At 44.6% G+C, this 24,017-nt stretch overlaps 1 protein-coding gene across 1 annotated transcript; it reads left to right on the plus strand.

The window, feature by feature from the left end:
- The first annotated feature begins 1,598 nt into the window (after positions 1–1,598).
- dhx16 (DEAH (Asp-Glu-Ala-His) box polypeptide 16) lies at positions 1,599–23,508 on the plus strand. Its single transcript, XM_010905710.4, has 21 exons — positions 1,599–1,866; positions 2,465–2,667; positions 3,107–3,345; positions 3,608–3,773; positions 3,874–3,930; positions 4,034–4,288; positions 4,441–4,677; positions 4,959–5,150; positions 6,784–6,894; positions 6,998–7,113; positions 7,235–7,445; positions 12,173–12,271; positions 12,615–12,767; positions 16,228–16,368; positions 16,807–16,969; positions 17,223–17,341; positions 17,864–17,931; positions 18,412–18,574; positions 20,819–20,980; positions 22,086–22,259; positions 22,667–23,508. Exons 2-21 carry the CDS (start codon positions 2,470–2,472, stop codon positions 22,793–22,795), a joined length of 3,153 nt encoding a protein of 1,050 aa, XP_010904012.2. The 5' UTR covers positions 1,599–1,866; positions 2,465–2,469; the 3' UTR covers positions 22,796–23,508.
- Positions 23,509–24,017: the final 509 nt, after the last annotated feature.

A 24,017-nucleotide genomic window follows, 5' to 3' on the forward strand; every position in this document is an offset into this window, starting at 1 on the left:
AATCAAGCCATGGATCCAGAATTTAAGAAAGGACACTGTTTGGTGAGATGGTGGCAGATGGATACATTACTCTAGTTGTTGGAAATTAAGAAATGTTTGGTTATATACCGCTGCGCCTGTATCCTGCTACCCTATCTCTGGACAACCGTGACAGAATGACCAATCCACTACAAAGGACGCAACAGAGGTGGACGGTAGAGGAACTCCTTGGATGGCTGGATTCTGACTTCGAGGAGGAAGACTCCTACCCTCACCCGCTGGAGGGCCTTCCACATATCTTAAAGACTGGACTGGTGGTCATCTGGCCGTCTGTCGAGCCCAACATGCCTGGCACCCTGGTAAGCACCACATCTTACCCAAACGCCATAAGGCCTGCTCTGCATCCGTCCACTACCCAGAGTCCACCCCAAGTATTTTTGTGCCCTGTCCTCCGCCCTCTTTTCTTTTTCTTGTCTTGCGTCTGGAATCGCACCTGGAGTGGGGGGTACAGTAATGACTGGTTACAGCCTTTCTATGTTCAGTTTGGTTCCCGTAGGTTTCTTGGTTTCACCTGTCTTGTTAAGTCGGATCACCTGTTCCTCTTTAACATCTTTTTTAGTTCGTAAGTTCCTCATGCCCCTGTGTTTGTTGTTTCATTGTTGCTGTCACTGTGGATGTTGCTGTTGCATGGTATGGTCGTTGTGTTAGAGTATGATGTCACATCAAGTTGTTGGAATTAAAGAACCTTTTGGTTATACACTTCTGCGCCTGTCCTGCTGACCTACCTCGGGAGAACTGTGACAGAGATACGTTATTGCTATTATAAACCATTACCAACACCTTTATTACAATAAAAATGTATTTAATGTCATCCCCGTGGTGTAGGGTATCTTATAAACGAGATCGTCTGAATCATGTATGCTGATTGCCTGATAGCCATGGTATATGACATGTAACCAATGGGTATAACATCACATTACTTTTTACTGCTCACATCACTTTTTGAGTTGGTAATCAGTTAATAAACACAATGAGGCATTTTAGGAGTTTGATATATTGCCAAAATACCATGGCTATGTGCTGTGTCCTAAGAACACCTCTTTGGGCTTATTTACATTATGATACATATCGAGACATATCGAACAAGACGTAAAAAAGGTCTTAGCTGTGGTATATTGTTCATATACCAAATTGTCCATATACCACACCCCAGCATGCTTCATTGCTTAGGCCTACTTATAAACTGGGGGATTTCAACCCTGAATGCTGATTGGTTGTTACCCGTGGAAGCTGGTTTATAAGCGCAATAAGGCATCTCCGGGGTTTGTGATATATTGCCAATACCACTGCTAAGTGTCCAGGAGGTACGAGATGCGTTGTGCCTAATGTGCCAATTGGCCATATACTACACCCCCTTTTGCCTTATTGCTTACAAATATCTATCCGATTGGTAAATTATGCACCTGCAGTGTTAATAATGCAGGTCCTTTAGATTTACACATTTAATTAATTTTGTTTGGATTGAGCTGTTAGATCAAATCATCAGCCACAAGTGGGCAGAACGCTGAATTCGACAGTAGCGGACTAGAGGTCTTTATATTTTTTTTGGTTGTGTTATTGAAATACGTAATTCCGCATCCGGTTGTCCCTTATCAGAAAAGTTTAGTGTATGTTTTCATGTTTATTGCTTGGAAGCAATATTTGATCAAAATCGAAACCATTGTACCTATCTAGCTATGCCCCAACTTATTGTTACTTCGCTTGTTACGTAAACGTTCATTTACATGTCAGGTTGCCAACAAATTAACCTAAACGGAGCTTGCTTTTTGCTAAGCTAGGTGCTACTTGCTTTTAGCACCCCACGTTGATTGAGGCTTTCTAAACAAGGTATGTGTTTTCTGGTCAGAGCTTTTTAAGAAAAAAATGAAAGAAAGGACAGACACACTCAGAGGGCAGGCTACAGTAATTGGTTATAACTGGCTAATGTGGTCTTACGTAATGTTTGCTGTAATGGTTCATTTAGTATCTAGCTAAGTACATAGTAGCTAACGTTAGCCGCTGTTTAACTGTTCATGCTTTATTAGGATGTTTAGCAAACGGTATCCTCGTAATGACTGCACTATTAACTGAGCTGATATAATACCGGGAAATCATTTAGTTTATATTTGTTATAGGACTTGTGTGGGAATATTCATTTTGCTGACCGTGATAGCCAATGCCTTCTATTTCTACCACTGTGGTTCCCTAACAGTATATCGTGAGAAAACATAATGGAATGAGACCATAACCCAACTAGTTAAATGCACACGAGGCTGTTCTCTAAGTAGAGAAAAAAACTCAGTGAGATGGTACTGTTATAAAAAAGATACCACTGATCGACTAGAGTCTTCCTATTCCTGTGACATTGTAAAAGTAGCACAATGCCATTAACCACATCTCTACATGTCTGTACCTGAGTAGCTAATGGATTTTGTCTCTCAACTAGGCAACATGGCAAATTTAGAGCAGTGGGTGAACGATAGTCTGCATGACATCCTCGGCCTAAGTGACAGATATGTTGCTCAGTTCATGATCGGCTCTGCCCGGAAGTCTTTGAGCTCTCAAGACTTTGTGGCCCGCCTTCAGTCGACAGGCACCATCGACATTAACCAGAGAGTAATCGCCTTTGCACAGGAACTGTATGAAAAGGTATGAAGATATTTTGTTTTTGGCATTAAGCTCTATCTTATTTTTAACTGGTTATTTTAACATCTGTGACAATACCACTATCAAAATAGTTTTTCCATGACAAAAACATGAAGCAGACCAACATATACACATAAAAAAAAAAGTTGTTTGTAAAACATAACTTGGAAACCAAATATGTGACTTGTCTATTTACCTAAAAAATCCAGAAATTGGCTCCATGGATTAGAACCTCTGACCAGTAACTGAAGTTGCTAGATCCAAGTTAAAGTCTGTCGCCTGTTCCTGACTGGTTAAACCCTAGGTCATTACTAAAAATTTAAATGGATTCTCATTCATAATTATCTGGTGGAATATTAATACTCAAATTACAGCTACCATCACCACTCACAATCCCTGTTATTATGCACCTCTAATAATGACTTTCTTCCATGGCTTTTAGATTCCTCGTAAACAAGTTGTTGAAAAGCCAGCCCGAGCGATGGAGCGACGTGTCATGGAGATTGAGAGGAAGAATCAGACTTACACCCTGCTGTCGGACAGCGAGAGTGATGGAGAGGCAGCGATAGAGAACGAAAAAGAGAAGAAGAAGAAGAAGAATAAAGAGAAAGGAAATAAGAGGAAGCACCTGAGGAAAAGGGAGGAGAGTCAGGAGTCAAGTGAAGAGGAGGCCCCTAAAAGGTAGTTTATATCGAAAGTGGTTTCAGGCTGCTTGCTTGTCACATTCTACCTGCTTTTCTCATGACTTTTTGCTCTGGATGTCAGCGAGAGGCAGCAGTATGGTTGTTGAGTCTTTGGTCTAATTAACTGGATCTCAAGCATAAATACATTACAACAGTGAAGCCAGTTACCCTACTCTATTCCCCTAAAATATTTGTATTGCTGTCATGCTATGTTGAATTCACCTGCTATTCTTTAAATAACTTCAGTCTGTTTTGAACAGGTTGGGCCATGGCAACCAAAAGGTTGACGAAGAAGAGGAGGAGGAGTGGGAGAAGGAAGAGAGAGAACGAATACTCGATTTGGAGGAGAGGGACGCTTTTGCTGAACGGATAAAACTAAAGGACAAAGACAAAACCCGCAACATTATGGAGAGAACAGACAAGAAGGTGGGATGGAGATTCAATTACCAGACCTGTTCTCTGACATGTACTTGTAGACTTGTAGATATGGTATCAAAGGTGGTTTAATTTTTGGTGGTCTCATCAGGCTTACGAAGAGGCTCAGAAGAGACTGAAGATGGCAGAGGAGGATCAAAAGAAAATTGTGAGTGCAATGACAAATTCCAAGTTCTATTGTCTTGTCATAGGTGCCTTAACGTAACCGAATTACTAGAACAGACAGGCTTAATCTGCCTAATCTCCTTTAGTTGCCAGAATTGAGGAAGGAGTCTAGAAGGAACTACCTTTCCAAAAGAGAGGCAGAAAAGTTAGAGGACCTGGAGGCGGAGATAGCCGATGAGGAGTACCTGTTCTCCACAGACGCGCTGACGGAGAGGGAGCGGAAGGAACTGGAGTACAAACGCAAAATCCGTGACCTGGCCAAAGACTACAAGAAGGCCGGTGCCAAGGAGAAGGAGGAGAGGAAGAACAGATATTACATGCCCGAGGAGAAGAGGAGCAAGGTGAGGAGAAGATGGCTGGCTTCTAAAGGCCCTGTCATTGAGGATCAGTTGAGTGGTGTTTAAATGTATACATATGGAAATCATTAGGACTCAAGACTTGATGTTTGCCCGTCTTTCTCTTTGGCTCTTTCTTTGTCCTTTTGTCTCTCCAGGAGGTTCCTCAGAGGGACATGGAGCTGGAGTTAGACATGCCCATGGAAGGTGGAGGAGAGCAGGGCCGTTGGGAGGAAGAAAGGCTGAAGACCGCTTCACTCAGCTTCGGGGCCAAGGAGGAGAGGGAGAAGGGTTTGAAGGCAGAACGGGAGAAGTACCAGCTGATTTTAGAGGAGGATGAGATGATCAACTTTGTCAGCAGTGCAGTCACCATGAAGGGAACCCAGGATGAGAAGGTGTGTAGACACTGTTTGGTTGTTAATGTGTGATCTCTCATAGATTGTCAAGAAAGAGTGATGTTTTCCAGAGTGATGCTTCTGGATATTTGGTCTGAAGCAGGGTTTTCCATTCTGTGACATTCCTGGTGAGGTTTCTTTACTGTCCATCCAACTTAAAGATGCAGTCTGGTACTTGTGTGAATGTTAATTCATTTGTTCTCCCTTTTATCCCAGGTGTGTAGTCATTTGTTTGTAGGTCCAGTACAGATCCAATCATGTATTTTCCCGTGTATCTCCAGGAGCGGGAGCGGATGGCTCTGTCCCAGGCCGAGGTGGTGAAACAGTCCATCCAGGAGGTACGACGCAGTCTACCCGTGTTCCCTTACAGAGAGGACCTGCTCCTAGCCATCCAGCAGCACCAGATCCTGATCATCGAGGGAGAGACAGGCTCTGGCAAGACCACCCAGATCCCCCAGTATCTCATGGAGTCGGTGGGTAAAGTACTCAAGGGTCACTTCATAAACCTTATCATTAATATGGTCACATTTCAGAGAGATTGGAGAAGAGACAGAAAGCAGAAGAGACATGGCCGTTGGACATTGAGTAGATTTGAAAGTATAGTAATCTTCAGTCTTTTACGACCCCGTTTCCAAAAAAGTTTAGCACATTTCTTTATTGAAAATATTACAAAGACACCATATCAAATTCTGAAATTGAAACATTTTATAGTTTTTGGAAAAATACATTTGATGCCAGTAACACAAGTTGGGACAGGGCATGTTTACCACTGTGTTGCATCACCTCTTCAATATTCAGTAAGTGTTTGGGAACTGAGGAGACCAATTGCTGTAGTTTTTAAATTGAAATGTTTTCCCATTCTTGCTTGATATAGGATTTGAGCTGTTTAACAGTTCGGGCTCTCCTTTGTTGTGTTTTTGGTTGAATAATGTGCCAAATGTTTTCAGTGGGTGACAGGTCTGGACAGCAGGCAGGTCAGTTTAGCACCCGCCCTTTTTTTCAGTGGAGCCATGCTGTAATACGTGCAGAATGTGGTTTGGCCTTGTCCTGCTGAAATTAGCAAGGCCTTCCCTGAAAACAACGTTGGTTGTCTGTATGGCCGCATATCTGGCTCTAAAACCTGGACATATTGTTCAGCCTTAATGGTGCCTTCAAAGGTGTTCAAGTCACCTGTGCCGGAAGGTCCCCCTCTTCTTTAGCCTGGAGGACGCGGTGTCCTTGATTCCCGAAAATAATCTCACATTTTGAAATGTTTCCACTTCGCCTCAGTACATCTAAAATGAGAAGTTGCTGGCATTTCTGGATGTTTATGTATGTTTTCTTCTTTGCATGGAAGAGTTTTAACTTGTATTTGTGAATGCAGCGACGTACTGTGTTCACAGACAATGGTTTTTGGAAGTGTTCCTGAGTCCATGCAGTGATTTCCAATACAGAATCGTGTCTGTTTTTAATGCAGTGCTGCCTGAGGGCCCAAAGATCACGGCCATCCGATATTGGTTTTTGGCCTTGTCCCTTGCATACAGAGATTACTCCAGATTCTCTGAATCTTTTAATGACACTGCGTACCGTAGACAATGAGCTCCCCAAACTCTCTGCAGTTTTACATTGTGATTCTTGGTTTTTGAATTGTGGCAGTATTTGACCATGCAGTCTTTCAGAGTGGTGAACATCTCTTCTGACAGGCCCATCCTATCTGGAATGACCTTTTAATACCCAATCATGTTACTGACAAGTTGCCAATTAACCTAATTAGTTGTGAGATGTTCTTTTTTTGTATTACACAACTTTTCCAGTCTTTTGTGGCCTCTGTCCCAACTTTTTTTAAACGTGTTGCTGGCTTCATTCAAAGTGGGCATATATTTTTCAAGATACAATAACATTTCTCAGTTTCAACATTTGAAATGTTGTGTCAGTACTACTTTCTATTGAATATAGTGTTTACATGATTTACACGTCATTGTATTCTGTTTTTCTTTACATTTTCCACAGCGACCCAACCTTTTTGGAAACAGGGTTGTACTATGTTTAGGAACAAAGGGTTTGAGGTACAGTCGTATTGTCTATATCTCATACCCCTTTAACCTGTGACTGACCTCACATCTCCAGGGCTACAATGAAGGGGGCATGAAGATCGGGTGTACCCAGCCTCGCAGAGTGGCAGCCATGTCCGTAGCAGCTAGGGTTGCACAGGAAGTGGGCGTCAAGCTGGGTAACGAGGTGAGTGTTGCACCAACTCTCAGTTCCGGTTTAAATAAACCAGCCAAACCATTCATAGGAGTGAAATCGATCTAGTCGCTCCAACGGCCCGTTTGTCCCTCAGGTGGGCTACAGTATCCGTTTTGAGGACTGTACGTCGGAGAGGACCGTGCTCAAATACATGACGGATGGCATGCTGCTCCGAGAGTTCCTCACGGAGCCCGATCTGGCCAGCTACAGGTACCAACACAGCCTAAGTGATGTTGTAGAAAATGAGGAATGAAACTGTCCTTCTACATGGTTTCTTTCTGATCTATATATTAAACACACTATACATTTTCTATTCATCAATCTCACTTAGCGTGGTCATCATTGACGAGGCCCACGAGCGGACTCTACACACGGACATCCTGTTCGGCCTGATCAAGGACATCGCTCGTTTCCGGCCGGACCTGAAGGTGCTGGTGGCTAGCGCCACCCTGGACACGGAGCGTTTCTCCTGCTTCTTTGACGACGCGCCTGTCTTCCGGATCCCCGGAAGGAGGTTCCCGGTGGACATCTTTTACACCAAGGTACAGCCGACCACCGCTCGTACGCTGAATTGGAATGGCCTCAGGAGAAACTGTACCCCCTCGGTCATCCTCCTCCCCCTCCCTAATCTCAGCATGTGGACGACTTTTTCAAACACTTCAAAAGAGAAGTTGATTACATCCACTATTCATTCATTTAACCTACAGCAGGGTTTTTCAACCCTGCTCCTGGACGCCCCTGCCCTGCATATTTTCGATCTCTCCCTGCCCTAACATACCTGATGTAGCTCATGAAGGACTTGATAATGAGCTGATTATTTAAATCAGGTGTGACAGAGCAGGGAGAGATCTAAAACATGCAGGGCAGGGGGTGGCCAGGAGCAGGGTTGAACAAGAAACCAGGCAAGCCAAGTTCAGCCGGCCTGCAATAGAAAGTGTTGCCATCTTGAGATTCGAACCCGGGTCGCCCACGTAAAAGGCTGTGTCGTTAACCACTACACCACGGTGCAGTACATATGCCGGCTGTCGGTATAGACTCTTGTCTCTATCCTGAACAAATCCTTTTTTGCCACTGGCTGTTTTAATAGTTAATTGGCCATTCGTGAATGACATTGACAGAGTTAAACTTACTAACGTTTACTAAATTTACCTCCACCGCAAATAGCGGCTATGTATGCTGTTTGCCACTGGCTGTTTTAACAGCGTATTAGCCAGTAATAAGCTTTACCGGTATCTACTGACTTCTAAGAATTGAGCAACAGCTTGAGTCTGCCAAAGCTATTTCATTTCATGGCATAAGTACATGTTGTTTTTTTTCATGGCAAAACACATTTTTTATTTGTGAATGACATTTTATACAATAACTATCAATAAAGGTGACATTAATTCAATTTTTCATCAAGTGATAATCGTGGAATGAGCACTGCTTCCACTGCCTCCTCTTTTTCGATTGGGTGTTCGCCTGAACCAATCAATTTCTTTCTTCCCTCAGAACATGTTTGAGTAAGTAAAACTGGTACCACCTGAATCCCTCTGGACAGCATGTGAAAAATGTCTGAACCCCAACCTGCTCCAGTTGTCAACCCTATTTGAGATAAAAGCATGGATGAGCTTCTCTTGGTCGTTTTGGGACACCAAGTCTTGGATTCTGGCTATATTTTTTAGATGATAGAATGCTATTTTGGTGACCACTTTGATATGACTGTTAAATGTGAGGTCTGAGTCTATAAGAACACCAAGATTCATCTGCATAGCTATGGTAGTTAATGTTGTTGTTTTGTAGAATTTAGCCCAGAGGTAGCATATAGAGATTGAATAGGAGTGGTCCGAGACCTGATCCCTGGGGAACTACGCATGTCATAGCCACCCTATCAGATTCATGATTGCCAATGGTGACAAAGTGACTCTAGCCATCTAAATAAGATCTGAACCGATTAAGGACTGTCCCGGAGAGTCCTACCCAATTTTCCAGCCTGTCTAGATGTGTTCTATGATCTACAGTGTCAAATGCCTGATTTCAGAGTGCCATTAACTATGTGCTGTAGTGTAGATCCATTGTTATACAGTTAGAAATAGTTAAAATAATAATAATCAGATGGCAGTGTGTCGAGACAACATGTGGAAGCTTTAAGATGTTGAACTGTTTATTGTCAATTATATTATATTGCGACATAATAACCAAGTTACAGTGGGGAGAACAAGTATTTGATACACTGCCAATTTTGCAGGTTTTCCCACTTACAAAGCATTTAGAAGTCTGTAATATGTATCATAGGTACTCTTCAACTGTGAGTGACAGAATCTAAAAAAAATAATCTAGAGACAGTTCACATTGTATGTTTTTTAGTAATTAATTTGCATTTTATTGCATGACACAAGTATTTGATACATCAGAAAAGCAGAACTTAATATTTGGTACAGAAGCCTTTGTTTGCAATTTCAGAGATCATATGTTTCCTGTAGTTCTTGACCAGGTTTGCACACACTGCAGCAGGGATATTGGCCCACTCCTCCATACAGACCTTCTCCAGATCCTTCAGGTTTTGGGGCTGTCACTGGGCAATACCGACTTTCAGCTCCCTCCAAAGATTTTCCATTGGGTTCAGGTCTGGAGACTGGCTAGGCCACTCCAGGACCTTGAGATGCTTCTTACGGAGCCACTCCTTAGTTGCCCTGGCTGTGTGTTTCGGGTCGTTGTCATGCTGGAAGACCCAGCCACGACCCATCTACAATGCTCTTACTGAGGGAAGGAGGTTGTTGGCCAAGATCTCACGATACATGGCCCCATCCATCCTCCCCTCAATACGGTGCAGTTGTCCTGTCCCCTTTGCAGAAAAGCATCCCCAAAGAATGATGTTTCCACCTCCATGCTACACGGTTGGGATGATGTTCTTGGGCTTGTACTCATCCTTCTTCCTCCAAACACAGCGAGTGGAGTTTAGACCAAAAAGCTCGATTTTTGTCTCATCAGACCACATGACCTTCTCCCATTCCTCCTTTGGATCATCCAGATGGTCACTGGCAAACTTCAGACGGGCTTGGACATGCGCTGGCTTGAGCTGGGGGACCTTGCGTGCGCTGCAGGATTTTAATCCATGACGGCGTAGTGTGTTACTAATGGTTTTCTTTGAGACTGTGGTCCCAGCTCTCTTCAGGTCATTGACCAGGTCCTGCCGTGTAGTTCTGGGCTGATCCCTCACCTTCCTCATAATCATTGATGCCCCATGAGGTGAGATCTTGCATGGCGCCCCAGACCGAGGGAGATTGACCATCATCTTGAACTTCTTCCGTTTTCTAATAATTGTGCCAACAGTTGTTGCCTTCTCACCAAGCTGCTTGCCTATTGCCCTGTAGCCCATCTCAGCCTTGTGCAGGTCTACAGTTTTATCCCTGATGTCCTTACACAGCTCTCTGGTCTTGGCCATTGTGGAGAGGTTGGAGTCTGTTTGATTGAGTATGTGGACACTTGTCTTTTATACAGGTAACAAGTTCAAACAGGTGTAGTTAATACAGGTAATGAGTGGAGAACAGGAGGGCTTCTTAAAGAAAAACAAACAGGTCTGTGAGAGCCGGAATTCTTACTGGTTGGTAGGTGATCAAATACTTATGTCATGCAATAAAATGCAAATTAATTATTTAAAAATCATACAATGTAATTTTCTGGATTTTTGTTTTAGATTCCGTCTCTCACAGTTGAAGTGTACCTATGATAAAAATGACAGACCTCTACATGCTTTGTAAGTAGGAATACCTGCAAAATAGTTTTAGTGGTCATAATGACGGTACAGTGACATTGTTACACTGTGTAGTTCTGATGGTCCTTCTAATACTTATAATTTTTTCACTATAGGAACGCGCAAATTCATTACATTTCACAGTGGACATGAGTTCTGATGCTATCTGCTTTAGGTGGTTTGTAGGCTTGTCGACCATAGCAAATAGAGTGCAGGTATTGTTGATATTCTTGTTGATCATGCCTGATAAATGTTGCTGTCTGGCCCTGCGTAACTCATTGTTGAAGCAACAAGGCTTTGTTTATAGATGTCATAGTGAATTTGAAATTTAGTTTTTCTCCACTAACGTTCCGCTTTCCTACATTCTCTTTTTAGGGCACTTACCATCATGGTGGTTCTCCATGGTGTTTTCTGTTTGCTCATAGTTTTCTTTACCTTTACTGGTGCAACACGATCCATGACATTCAATATTTTGGCTTTAAAATGGTCCAGGAGTACATCAACTGACTCTGCACTTTTATTGTTTCAGAGATAGCTATGGCCTCCATAAACGGAGCATTGGTACTCATTAATGTACCTTTTCTTAACAGAAACTGAGTTTACTTGAACATCCGGTGTAATCAGTAATTCAAAAAAGACACTGAAATGATCAAACAGGGCCAAGTCCTTAACCATGACAGAGGAAATATTGAGACCTTTGCAGATAACCTCATCTAGAATGTGGCCTCGAGTCTTTCACATGTTGAGTGAGATCAAAAGTGTCATGTAGTGCAACACGTTCTTTGGCATTATTGTCCGTATTATTATGAATGTGGATGTTCAAATCCCCTGTTATAATAAACAAGTTATATTCAACAGATATTACAGAGAGTAGTTAAGCAAAATCATCAATAAAATTTACAGAATATCGCGAAGGTCTGTAAATGGTTAGCTTTGGGAGAACCCTTCAATATAAAATAGAGGTGTTCAAAAGAAATACATTCCAGTGCATAGATAATACACTTGGTAATTGTATCTTTGAATAGGGCAGCCACTCCTGAAGGTGTTCTTGATTCAAATTAACTGCAGGGAAAGTAACCAGCATCTGTGGGGGTGATGTATCATTTAGCAGGAGAAAGGATGTTTGAGTAGTGTGGCAAGGGAAACATTGGACATTACTTTTTAGAAGGGGAATTGTCTGACTTGACCTTTTAGATGGGGAAATGTCTTATATGGGAATTGTCTGACTTGACCTTTTTAGAAAGGGAATTGTCTGACTTGACCTTTTTAGAAGGGGAATTGTCTGACTTGACCTTTTTAGAAGGGGAATTGTCTGACTTGACCTTTTTAGAAGGGGAATTGTCTGACTTGACCTTTTTAGAAGGGGAATTGTTTGACTTGACCTTTTTAGAAGGGGAATTGTCTGACTTGACCTTTTTAGAAGGGGAATCGTCTGAACTGGTTGATTCTGATTTTGTTGATGTAGGTCACATTTTTGCTACCGCTCTTCTTGGCTCTGGTGTAGTTGATTCAGTATTCCTGTGTCCTGTTTGTCAGGCTCCGGAGGCAGACTACCTGGAGGCCTGTGTGGTGTCTGTGCTGCAGATCCATGTCACCCAACCGCCTGGCGACTGCCTCGTCTTCCTCACTGGACAGGTCAGAAGAGCTCAACACATTCACCTTCCATCGGTTGCCACAACACATTGCCCCATCTGCATGATATAATCATAGGAAATCATTAGCTCTATGTCATCTACGTGTTACTGTAACACATTAACACACTTCTGCACGACCACACCTTAGGAAATACAATGTCAAGGGCTACATACTCAGTTAAAACACACCTCGTAATATGTCACACTAGCAGATAGTCCGTCAGCTAATACATGACATTAAATCAGCTGCTGCATTGCGTTGATTTGGAAAAGTTCTGCCTGTATTCAGTTTGTATTGAAGCCACATTTCCGAATGTCTCTTCCTTCCTTGAGTGTTTCTACAGGAGGAGATCGAGACTTGCTGTGAGCTACTTCAGGAGAGATGCAGACGCCTGGGTTCCAAGATCTCGGAGCTCCTGGTGCTGCCCATCTATGCCAACCTACCATCAGATATGCAGGCTAAGATCTTCAGCCCCACACCGCCTGGCTCCCGCAAGGTGAGAGCTCCTCTTCTTTTGTCTGTTCTGCAGTACGCCACAAGGGTGTGCTGTTGTCTGACAGGTAGAGGACTTTGGCCACTGCCGTTGTCTGGCTACATGTACACATTGTGTACTCCAGAATCCCTCTGGCTCTTACACCAGAATCCCTCTGGCTCTTACCCCAGAATCCCTCTGGCTCTTACCCTCTGGCTCTTACCCTCTGGCTCTTACCCCAGAATCCCTCTGGCTCTTACCCCAGAATCCCTCTGGCTCTTACCCCAGAATCCCTCTGGCTCTTACCCCAGAATCCCTCTGGCTCTTACCCCAGAATCCCTCTGGCTCTTACCCCAGAATCCCTCTGGCTCTTACCCCAGAATCCCTCTGGCTCTTACCCCAGAATCCCTCTGGCTTTTACCCCAGAATCCCTCTGGCTTATACCCCAGAATCCCTCGGGCTTATACCCCAGAATCCCTCTGTCTCTTACCCCAGAATCCCTCTGTCTCTTACCCCAGAATCCCTCTGTCTCTTACCCCAGAATCCCTCTGTCTCTTACCCCAGAATCCCTCTGTCTCTTACCCCAGAATCCCTCTGTCTCTTACCCCAGAATCCCTCTGTCTCTTACCCCAGAATCCCTCTGTCTCTTACCCCAGAATCCCTCTGTCTCTTACCCCAGAATCCCTCTGTCTCTTACCCCAGAATCCCTCTGTCTCTTACCCCAGAATCCCTCTGTCTCTTACCCCAGAATCCCTCTGTCTCTTACCCCAGAATCCCTCTGTCTCTTACCCCAGAATCCCTCTGTCTCTTACCCCAGAATCCCTCTGTCTCTTACCCCAGAATCCCTCTGTCTCTTACCCCAGAATCCCTCTGTCTCTTACCCCAGAATCCCTCTGTCTCTTACCCCAGAATCCCTCTGTCTCTTACCCCAGAATCCCTCTGTCTCTTACCCCAGAATCCCTCTGTCTCTTACCCCAGAATCCCTCTGTCTCTTACCCCAGAATCCCTCTGTCTCTTACCCCAGAATCCCTCTGTCTCTTACCCCAGAATCCCTCTGTCTCTTACCCCAGAATCCCTCTGTCTCTTACCCCAGAATCCCTCTGTCTCTTACCCCAGAATCCCTCTGTCTCTTACCCCAGAATCCCTCTGTCTCTTACCCCAGAATCCCTCTGTCTCTTACCCCAGAATCCCTCTGTCTCTTACCCCAGAATCCCTCGGGCTTTTACCCCAGAATCCCTCGGGCTCTTACCCCAGAATCCCTCGGGCTTTTACCCCAGAATCCCTCTGGCTTTTACCCCAGAATCCCTCGGGCTTATACCCCAGAATCCCTCGGGCTTATACCCCAGAATCCCTCGGGCTTATACCCCAGAATCCCTCGGGCTTATACCCCAGAATCCCTCGGGCTTATACCCCAGAATCCCTCGGGCTTTTACCCCAGAATCCCTCGGGCTCTTACCCCAGAATCCCTCTGGCTTTTACCCCAGAATCCCTCTGGCTTTTACCCCAGAATCCCTCGGGCTTATACCCCAGAATCCCTCGGGCTTATACCCCAGAATCCCTCGGGCTTATACCCCAGAATCCCTCGGGCTTATACCCCAGAATCCCTCGGGCTTTTACCCCAGAATCCCTCGGGCTTTTACCCCAGAATCCCTCGGGCTTTTACCCCAGAATCCCTCGGGCTTTTACCCCAGAATCCCTCTGGCTCTTACCCCAGAATCCCTCTGGCTCTTACCCCAGAATCCCTCTGGCTTTTACCCCAGAATCCCTCTGGCTTTTACCCCAGAATCCCTCTGTCTTTTACCCCAGAATCCCTCTGTCTCTTACCCCAGAATCCCTCTGTCTCTTACCCCAGAATCCCTCTGTCTCTTACCCCAGAATCCCTCTGTCTCTTACCCCAGAATCCCTCTGTCTCTTACCCCAGAATCCCTCTGTCTCTTACCCCAGAATCCCTCTGTCTCTTACCCCAGAATCCCTCTGTCTCTTACCCCAGAATCCCTCTGTCTCTTACCCCAGAATCCCTCTGTCTCTTACCCCAGAATCCCTCTGTCTCTTACCCCAGAATCCCTCTGTCTCTTACCCCAGAATCCCTCTGTCTCTTACCCCAGAATCCCTCTGTCTCTTACCCCAGAATCCCTCTGTCTCTTACCCCAGAATCCCTCTGTCTCTTACCCCAGAATCCCTCTGTCTCTTACCCCAGAATCCCTCTGTCTCTTACCCCAGAATCCCTCTGTCTCTTACCCCAGAATCCCTCTGTCTCTTACCCCAGAATCCCTCTGTCTCTTACCCCAGAATCCCTCTGTCTCTTACCCCAGAATCCCTCTGTCTCTTACCCCAGAATCCCTCGGGCTTTTACCCCAGAATCCCTCGGGCTCTTACCCCAGAATCCCTCTGGCTTTTACCCCAGAATCCCTCTGGCTTTTACCCCAGAATCCCTCGGGCTTATACCCCAGAATCCCTCGGGCTTATACCCCAGAATCCCTCGGGCTTATACCCCAGAATCCCTCGGGCTTATACCCCAGAATCCCTCGGGCTTTTACCCCAGAATCCCTCGGGCTTTTACCCCAGAATCCCTCGGGCTTTTACCCCAGAATCCCTCGGGCTTTTACCCCAGAATCCCTCGGGCTTTTACCCCAGAATCCCTCTGGCTTTCACCCCAGAATCCCTCTGGCTTTCACCCCAGAATCCCTCTGGCTCTTACCCCTGAATACCTGAGGCTTTTATCCCAGAGTACCTTGGACGTAGTGGCAAACCTTGATGCATGGACAGCTACTTTATGTCTGTATCCTCTGGCATTTACCCCCTAATGCTAGTAAAATGTCTACCAATGAATGTAGCACTTAAGGACGTTTTGCTCCAGCCCTACTACAATGGGTGCTTTCACAAACCCAGGCTTCTGAGTGAGTGTTTTATCTAAATGACTACTACTTTGGTGTTTCAGACAGCAATTTCTGTTTGCATAGGGAGACAAGGAAGGTTGTTTCAGAATGTAGTAAATGTCTACCTCATTTTAGAAGAACAGAGAAACCGGCAACGTTGTTTCACAATATAGTCAATGCCTCCCTTTAATTTAGAAGAGTCACTAACTACAAACTGAGTTGAATCCCGTTAGTGACGTCAAATGATGCACTTTTATTATACTGCATTAATTACAATGGTAGAGCCGAAGCACAAAGTTCACCAGGAAGGAAACCCATCCTGTCTGTATCATCACCCTTACAAAAATACAGATAAATTGTCACAGGTGAAAATATACACTGTGTGTAATCATTCTACACGTGTCATTACATTTCCAATCATGGGTACAAACTGCTAGACCAAAGCCTGCCTAATACTAGGTTGATGCTATTGGGTTCTTTCAGTGTGCTCTCATGCTGAATGATTTGATTGTGTCCCACGGTGCTGTTACGTCATGGTTCGTCTACCTGCCCTTGTCATTCCCTTGTTTGTACACATCTAATGTTAAGTATCCTCTCTGGGTCTTCAGGTGGTGGTGGCCACTAACATTGCAGAGACCTCTCTGACCATCGATGGGATAATCTACGTGATAGACCCAGGCTTCTGTAAGCAGAAGAGCTACAACGCCCGCACTGGGATGGAGTCTCTGATCGTCACACCTTGCTCGCGGGTAACTTACTAGCATCCTAGGGTTGCATTTCACCTATTCTTCAGTAACAGTATAATGTTGTGAAGAATTTACCTTCATTTGTTACTTTTATTGGTGTTCCAGAGCGATTATATGAGGAAATAGCGAACAAATATTTCTTAGGTTTGTTTGAGATGCCTCATTAAGGTGGTTTTTTGGATGTATTTGTATTTGTGTAGGAGTTAACCAAACATGAACTTTTGATAGTGGTATTTTCAGTGGGCACTTACTGTCAATGAGGCCACTGTGTTGTAATTCTCAGAGAAAGTGTTATTCCTGTTGCTTTTTTTTGTATTTGTGGTTGTGAAGGAACGCATGACGTCGCCTTTCCAAGCACTGGTTTCTTTCACTACCTCAATGTACGTGTTTGAGGTATTTTGTTCTATATTTAGGCCCATTGTCTGTTTTAACACACCGCAGGCCTCAGCCAATCAGCGAGCAGGCCGGGCAGGGAGAGTGGCTGCTGGGAAGTGTTTCCGTCTCTACACAGCGTGGGCGTTCAAACACGAGATGGAAGAGACCACCGTGCCAGAAATCCAGAGAACCAACCTGGGCAATGTTGTGCTTCTCCTCAAGAGTTTGGGTGTGGATAAAAAGCTTTTCATAACTCCTATGACATTGATCTTTCAAAAGCTCGCAACAGCCAGTATTTGGGTTTTTACTATAACACATTCAAATCTGAGACTTTTTACTGAGTGATCCTGTTAGAGTAATCCACTTATGTACAGTTTTACATTTATGACGTTTTCCTTTGATCTCATGAGGCCCGGGCTGGAACCTCATCATGAGTGTAGCAAAAACGCAGACTTTCAATGATGTCTCGTATTTTCCGACAGGAATTAATGACCTCATCCACTTTGACTTCATGGACCCACCCCCTCACGAGACCCTGGTCCTGGCTTTAGAGCAGCTGTACGCACTGGGTGCGCTCAACCACCTCGGAGAGCTCACCAAGGTAACCAACCCAGGACTGTCTACCAAAATACAAGTGCATCGGCGGCACTGTTCCCTGCTCCTACCTTGTGAACTCAGGGATCACCGCCTCATGGAAGGAGTTATTTAGTATGAAATCAGTGTAACACGATACATTCAAGTTTCTAAGGTTATGTCCATCTTCTGGATTGTGACAACTGCATACTCCACGTCTCTATCATATGTGGTTTCAAACCTATCGATGATTTCTTCTGAAAATATAGCAGGCTTGAGTGTCATCACAGCCATTTTCAAAAAGTGGTTACTGCTCAATTGAATTCTGAGGCACTCCTCTTCAGCAGAACGGTTCGAATGTGGAATGTCAGCTGACAACTGACTTCAAGATGCATGTCTTTCTGTTGTAATCTTATGTCTTAGTCTTTCCCTTAAATTACCAAAACATTTCCCTTCACATAATTTAAAATATCCAACTAACTCTAGATCGGCCTGTAGGTTATGTATTGTACATGAAAGGAGACATCATGTTGTGTGTCTGTTGTTCTAGCTGGGCCGTAGGATGGCTGAGTTGCCTGTGGATCCTATGTTGAGCAAGATGATCCTGGCCTCGGAACAGTGAGTCTATGGTCCTGGCTGTTTTTGCCCGGCTTTGTCTCTCCCTGGTTGTTTTTACCCAACATTGTCTCTCATTGTCTGTTGTCACCAGCTCATCATTCTGCTCTTTCTGTCTTTCTCTCAAGCTCCCTGTGCATCTTCCTGATGCAACTTGTAGTTCATCTTGTCTGCTCAAGGCTTGCTAAAATAAGACGTAAATTAAATGGACAGTTCCATCTGTATTCTTTGTTAAAATCAGATTGTTTTTAGTTTGCCATGTCTTTGTAGTATATATAGACTTTGAAGCGTTTTTTCTTTATAGGCTTGATCTTCCGCTCCAAAAATCATATGAATCTAACCTGTAATTCAGTGAAAATATATATATTTTTCAATTTCTTTCAAACACAGGCGGGCCACAATCTTTGGCACCCTTATGTACGGTAGTGGTTACCACAATAGCAATTGTTTGTATTTTCCGGACCATCTCCGTCCCCCTTCCAGGTATAAGTGTTCTGAGCAGGTGTTGACCATCGCCGCCATGCTGTCTGTGAACAACTCCATCTTCTACCGGCCCAAAGATAAGGTGGTTCACGCGGACAATGCCAGGCAGAACTTTGTGGTGCCCGGAGGAGACCACATGGTGCTGCTCAATGTCTACACACAGGTGATGATCATGGTTTGAGATGACTGTATATGGTTAGGACGCTGTAGATGGTAACTTAGGACACTGTAGATGGTAACTTAGGATGCTGTATGTGATTAGGACGCTGTAGATGGTAACTTAGGACGCTGTAGATGGTAACTTAGGACGCTGTAGATGGTAACTTAGGACGCTGTAGATGGTAACTTAGGACGCTGTAGATGGTAACTTAGGACGCTGTAGATGGTAACTTAGGATGCTGTAGATGGTAACTTAGGACGCTGTAGATGGTAACTTAGGACGCTGTAGGTGGTAACTTAGGACGCTGTAGGTGGTAACTTAGGACGCTGTAGGTGGTAACTTAGGACGCTGTAGATGGTAACTTAGGACGCTGTAGATGGTAACTTAGGACGCTGTAGGTGGTAACTTAGGACGCTGTAGATGGTAACTTAGGACGCGGTAGGTGGTAACTTAGGACGCGGTAGGTGGTAACTTAGGACGCGGTAGGTGGTAACTTAGGACGCGGTAGGTGGTAACTTAGGACGCGGTAGGTGGTAACTTAGGACGCTGTAGGTGGTAACTTAGGACGCTGTAGATTGTTAGGACCCTGTAGATGGTAACTTAGGATGCTGTAGATTGTTAGGACGCTGTAGATGGTAACTTAGGACGCTGTGGATGGTAACTTAGGATGTTGTAGATGGTAACTTAGGATGCTGTAGATTGTTAGGACGCTGTAGATGGTAACTTAGGACGCTGTAGATTGTTAGGACGCTGTAGATGGTAACTTAGGACGCTGTAGATTGTTAGGACGCTGTAGATTGTTAGAACGCTGTAGCTGGTAACTTAGGACACTGTAGCTGGTAACTTAGGACGCTGTAGCTGGTAACTTAGGACGCTGTAGCTGGTAACTTAGGACGCTGTAGCTGGTAACTTAGGACGCTGTAGATGGTAGGTTAGGATGCTGTAGATGGTAGGTTAGGACGCTGTAGATGGTAGGTTAGGACGCTGTAGATGGTAACATAGGACACTGTAGAGATGGTAACTTAGGACGCTGTAGATGGTTAGGATGCTGTAGATGGTTAGGATGCTGTAGATGGTAACATAGGACACTGTAGAGATGGTAACTTAGGACGCTGTAGATGGTTACTTAAGACGCTGTAGATGGTTAGGACACTGTAGATGGTAACTTAGGACGCTGTAGATGGTAGGTTAGGATGCTGTAGATGGTTAGGACGCTGTAGATGGTTAGGACGCTGTAGATGGTAACATAGGACACTGTAGATGGTAACTTAGGACACTGTAGATGGTAACTTAGGATGCTGTAGATGGTAACTTAGGACACTGTAGATGGTAACTTAGGACACTGTAGATGGTAACTTAGGACGCTGTAGATGGTAACTTAGGACACTGTAGATGGTAACTTAGGACGCTGTAGATGGTAACTTAGGACGCTGTAGATGGTAACTTAGGACACTGTAGATGGTAACTTAGGACGCTGTAGATGGTAACTTAGGACGCTGTAGATGGTAACTTAGGACACTGTAGATGGTAACTTAGGACACTGTAGATGGTAACTTAGGACACTGTAGATGGTAACTTAGGACGCTGTAGATGGTAGGTTAGGACGCTGTAGATGGTAGGTTAGGACGCTGTAGATGGTTAGGACGCTGTAGATGGTAACATAGGACACTGTAGATGGTAACTTAGGACACTGTAGATGGTAACTTAGGACGCTGTAGATGGTAACTTAGGACGCTGTAGATGGTAACTTCGGACGCTGTAGATGGTAACATAGGACACTGTAGAGATGATAACTTAGGATGCTGTAGATGGTTACTTAGGACACTGTATGTGATCAGGATGCTGTAGATGTTAACTTAGGATGCTGTAGATGGTTACTTAGGACACTGTATGTGATCAGGATGCTGTAGATGTTAACTTAGGATGCTGTAGATGGTTAGGAAGCTGCGTGTGACTTTTTATTCCTGCCGATGAGTTTGAATAAAGCTACAGCAGCTAAGATGATAACAGGGAGTGATTGTCTACTCTTTCTGTTTTTCAAATCCAATTTTAGAGTCACAACTTCTGAAATGGTGTGGAACCACTTAAAGCGATAGTTAAGAAAAAATACATTTTTGACATTTTTTGAATGACTACAGTGCTCGTTTTGTTTTTGTTGAACCTTGTCTCATGAACTGTTTGCCTCCTGTCCTGTGGAAGTATGTGATTCCTGTGTTAAGCTGTTCTCCCTGTTCGGTTCCCTCCCAGTGGGCGGAGAGTGGCTACTCCACTCAGTGGTGCTACGAGAACTTCATCCAGTTCCGCTCCATGAAGCGGGCGCGAGATGTCCGGGAGCAGCTGGAGGGCCTGATGGACAGGATTGAGGTGGAGGTGTGCAGCAGTGAGGGAGACAGCGTGCCCATCCGGAAGGTTGGCATTGGGACGCGCCATTTACATCACATTGTCTCAGAGAATCTTCAACATCCTCCTAGGGGGACAGGCCACTTGTCCTAAAGGGTGAACACAGCCAAACCAAGCCCCCCGGGTTCAGTGGTTAGTCCAGTGTGTGTTTAGATTAGATTCAATTCAACTTTCTTGTCATTGAACAGTATGAGTATAATACAACGAAATGCAGGTAGCATCTATCCTGAAGTGCAAATAGACGAAGAGGGCAGGAAATGTTACAAGTGGAATGTATAGAATACAGTGCAACTGGCAATTCTAAATGAGCAATGAAGGCAGGGAAGAAAATGTCCAAGTATTAAGTATATGTATGTACAAGTGGGAAATGAATAGTTGTGCGATGAGGCAAATGCAAGTACAAATGGCAATTCTAAATGTGCAGTGCAGGCAAATTGAAGGTGCAATGTATCATGTGCAACTGAAATGCAGGAATAGCAGCAATGAGGTTCCCGAGGTAGACACGTATATGTAACAACTGAGAACTTACATTGACCTTTCAGTCATTCAGCAGGCACTTTCTAATCAAGATCTGCTTACAGGAACAGTTAGGGTGAAGTGCTTAGTGACACTGACGGATTTTCCACTGTGTCAGTTAAGGTATTTGAATGTGGTTACTACTTTGTCACCTGACCAGTTTGCTTCACACTTCATTTCTGTGAACGCCTCATTAAACCGCTGACTCTGCAGATTCAGATAGCGTCCGTTACGCCGCTGGTTTCAATGGAGTGATGGCAGGTTGGAGGGACCGTGTGGTGGAGCCCATTATAGCAGATGGGATTAGTCATTGTCTGCTCCCGGAGATGCTGCTCCAATCTGTCCGATTGTTAACCCAGCCACTTGGTTGCAGGAGATGGGGAGGGCGACCTTTTTAACTTCGCCTAATCAGTCAGAACGGTCGCTCTGCCTGAGCACAAAACCCGTCGTCATCATCGCAGTTCATCCTCCGGTGAAACTGCTACACCTTTCCGTCCTTCATCATCGTCCTCGTCGCCGTTATGCTCACAAACTGTCTTTCTCACTCATTCAGTCATAAAAGCCTGTTCAAATGACAGACTGAACAATGTTCCCTCAGGCGGTGACAGCGGGGTACTTCTACCACACGGCGCGGCTCAGCAAGGGAGGCTACAAGACGGTGAAGCACCAGCAAACAGTCTACGTCCACCCCAACAGCTCCCTGTTCGAGGAGCAGCCCCGCTGGCTCATATACCACGAGCTGGTCTTCACCACCAAGGAGTTCATGAGACAGGTCTGCATCAACGCTAGTTAGAACTGTGTGTTGAAACAAGTGTTATCCAGTGAGCCCACACTGCTTTGCCTTTGTGTACGGTTGACATACAAACCGTGTTGGTGTTTATACTCACCATCACGAGGACCTGTTTTATTTCTGTAAACGTAAGTAGGCCATTTTGTTTTAGGGGCAAAAAAGGCCTCAGTGTAAATGATGGCGCCCCACATCTAGCAGTCTGTGGCATAGCCTTTGGCCTAGATAACTACCAACAAGTGGTTTTTGCAGACAGACATATTATTGGTCACCACACCTTTCGGTTTCATATTTGCATATCGTTCAGCATTGCACTGCTGCAGTTGGTCACCATGGTGACAAAACGTTCTCTCCTACATTGTTTTTAAAACCCCCGTGCCACATGTCTGCAGGTGATTGAGATAGACAGCAGCTGGCTTCTGGAGGTGGCTCCCCACTACTACAAGAACAAGGAGCTGGAGGACAGCAGCAGTAAGAAAATGCCCCGCAAACAGGGCAAGGCCAAAGAGGAGCTGGGCTGAGAGGATCAGGGAGGCAGAGCGCCGAACAGGTCTGCCATAAGGGACTGGGATCATCAGAATCATCATCATAAACACTGGTGGATGGGCTGTTGGTCTTATTAAACCACATGTCAGTTCTAGACCGGCTTGACGGGGTGTTCCACACTCGGACTGTCACGGTTTCCTGTGTCTTGGGTGTGGGGCAGGCTCGAATGTGACAATGTGTCTTTAGTGCAGATCTGGGATCAGCTTCAGCTCCTTCTGTCCCAACCATTAGTGTGGAAAGTACACAAGCAGACCCAGCTTCACCATGGAACCTCACGCTGCTTCATGTGGCAGAAACAGTAGCCAGCTTAGACCGGTCCAAACCAATGAGTACTCCACATCAAATGGATTAGACCGGTCCAAACCAATGAGTACTCTACATCAAATGGATTAGACCGGTCCAAACCAATGAGTACTCTACATCAAATGGATTAGACCAGTCCAAACCAATGAGTACTCTACATCAAATGGATAAGTAATTAGAATGTAATGGGTCTTGACAACTGGATTTGACCTATTTACTTGGATTAAATAGTTTGCTTTGTCTGCCTGGGTTTTGTTTGGTCTACCTTTTTACTGTCCCCTGTTACGCATGACCAACTGACAGCCAGTAATGCTATTTGTTTGACTTGGGTGTGGCAGTCATTATTTTTCTACCAAAATAAAAGTTTTACAGAAAATTGTTTTGACCTGCGACTACCTTAGGCTGTGTTTTTGTTAACATGGCCGATTACGTACTGTTCCTGCTCGACTCATTCCTTGTCCTCATTATTCATTAACTGTATGGAAGGCTGTAAATAGAATTAGCCTAGTGGTTCTGGTCTTGACTTTGCTTGTATGAGGAAGTTGAGTGTTAGGGCTGAATTTAAGCTGCTGCTTTGCCTGTTTGAATGACTCTAGATGATGGTGTGTCTACCAGTAACATGTAAATCCTAGGATCAGGGTTAGTTTTTTGGGTTGTTGTTAGTATTTTATTTGCTACGCCAATGGATTTAACAGAACGTTTTTGGTAAAGTATGTATTTCACGCAACTGGTTATTTTTTTTCAAACAATCTGGCTAATTTTGATTGGACTTCTATACATGTCGTAAAATCCGCAAAAGACTTTCATCTGCTGTAGTTAAAGTACTTTCAATGGGTATTTTCTGTTAAATATTATAACTTAATGGGGAGGAACTAACTTAACATGAGAAGTCAG

The sequence above is a fragment of the Esox lucius genome, chromosome 20 (assembly GCF_011004845.1).
Source record: "Esox lucius isolate fEsoLuc1 chromosome 20, fEsoLuc1.pri, whole genome shotgun sequence".
In the NCBI taxonomy this organism is placed as follows: Eukaryota; Metazoa; Chordata; class Actinopteri; order Esociformes; family Esocidae; genus Esox; species Esox lucius.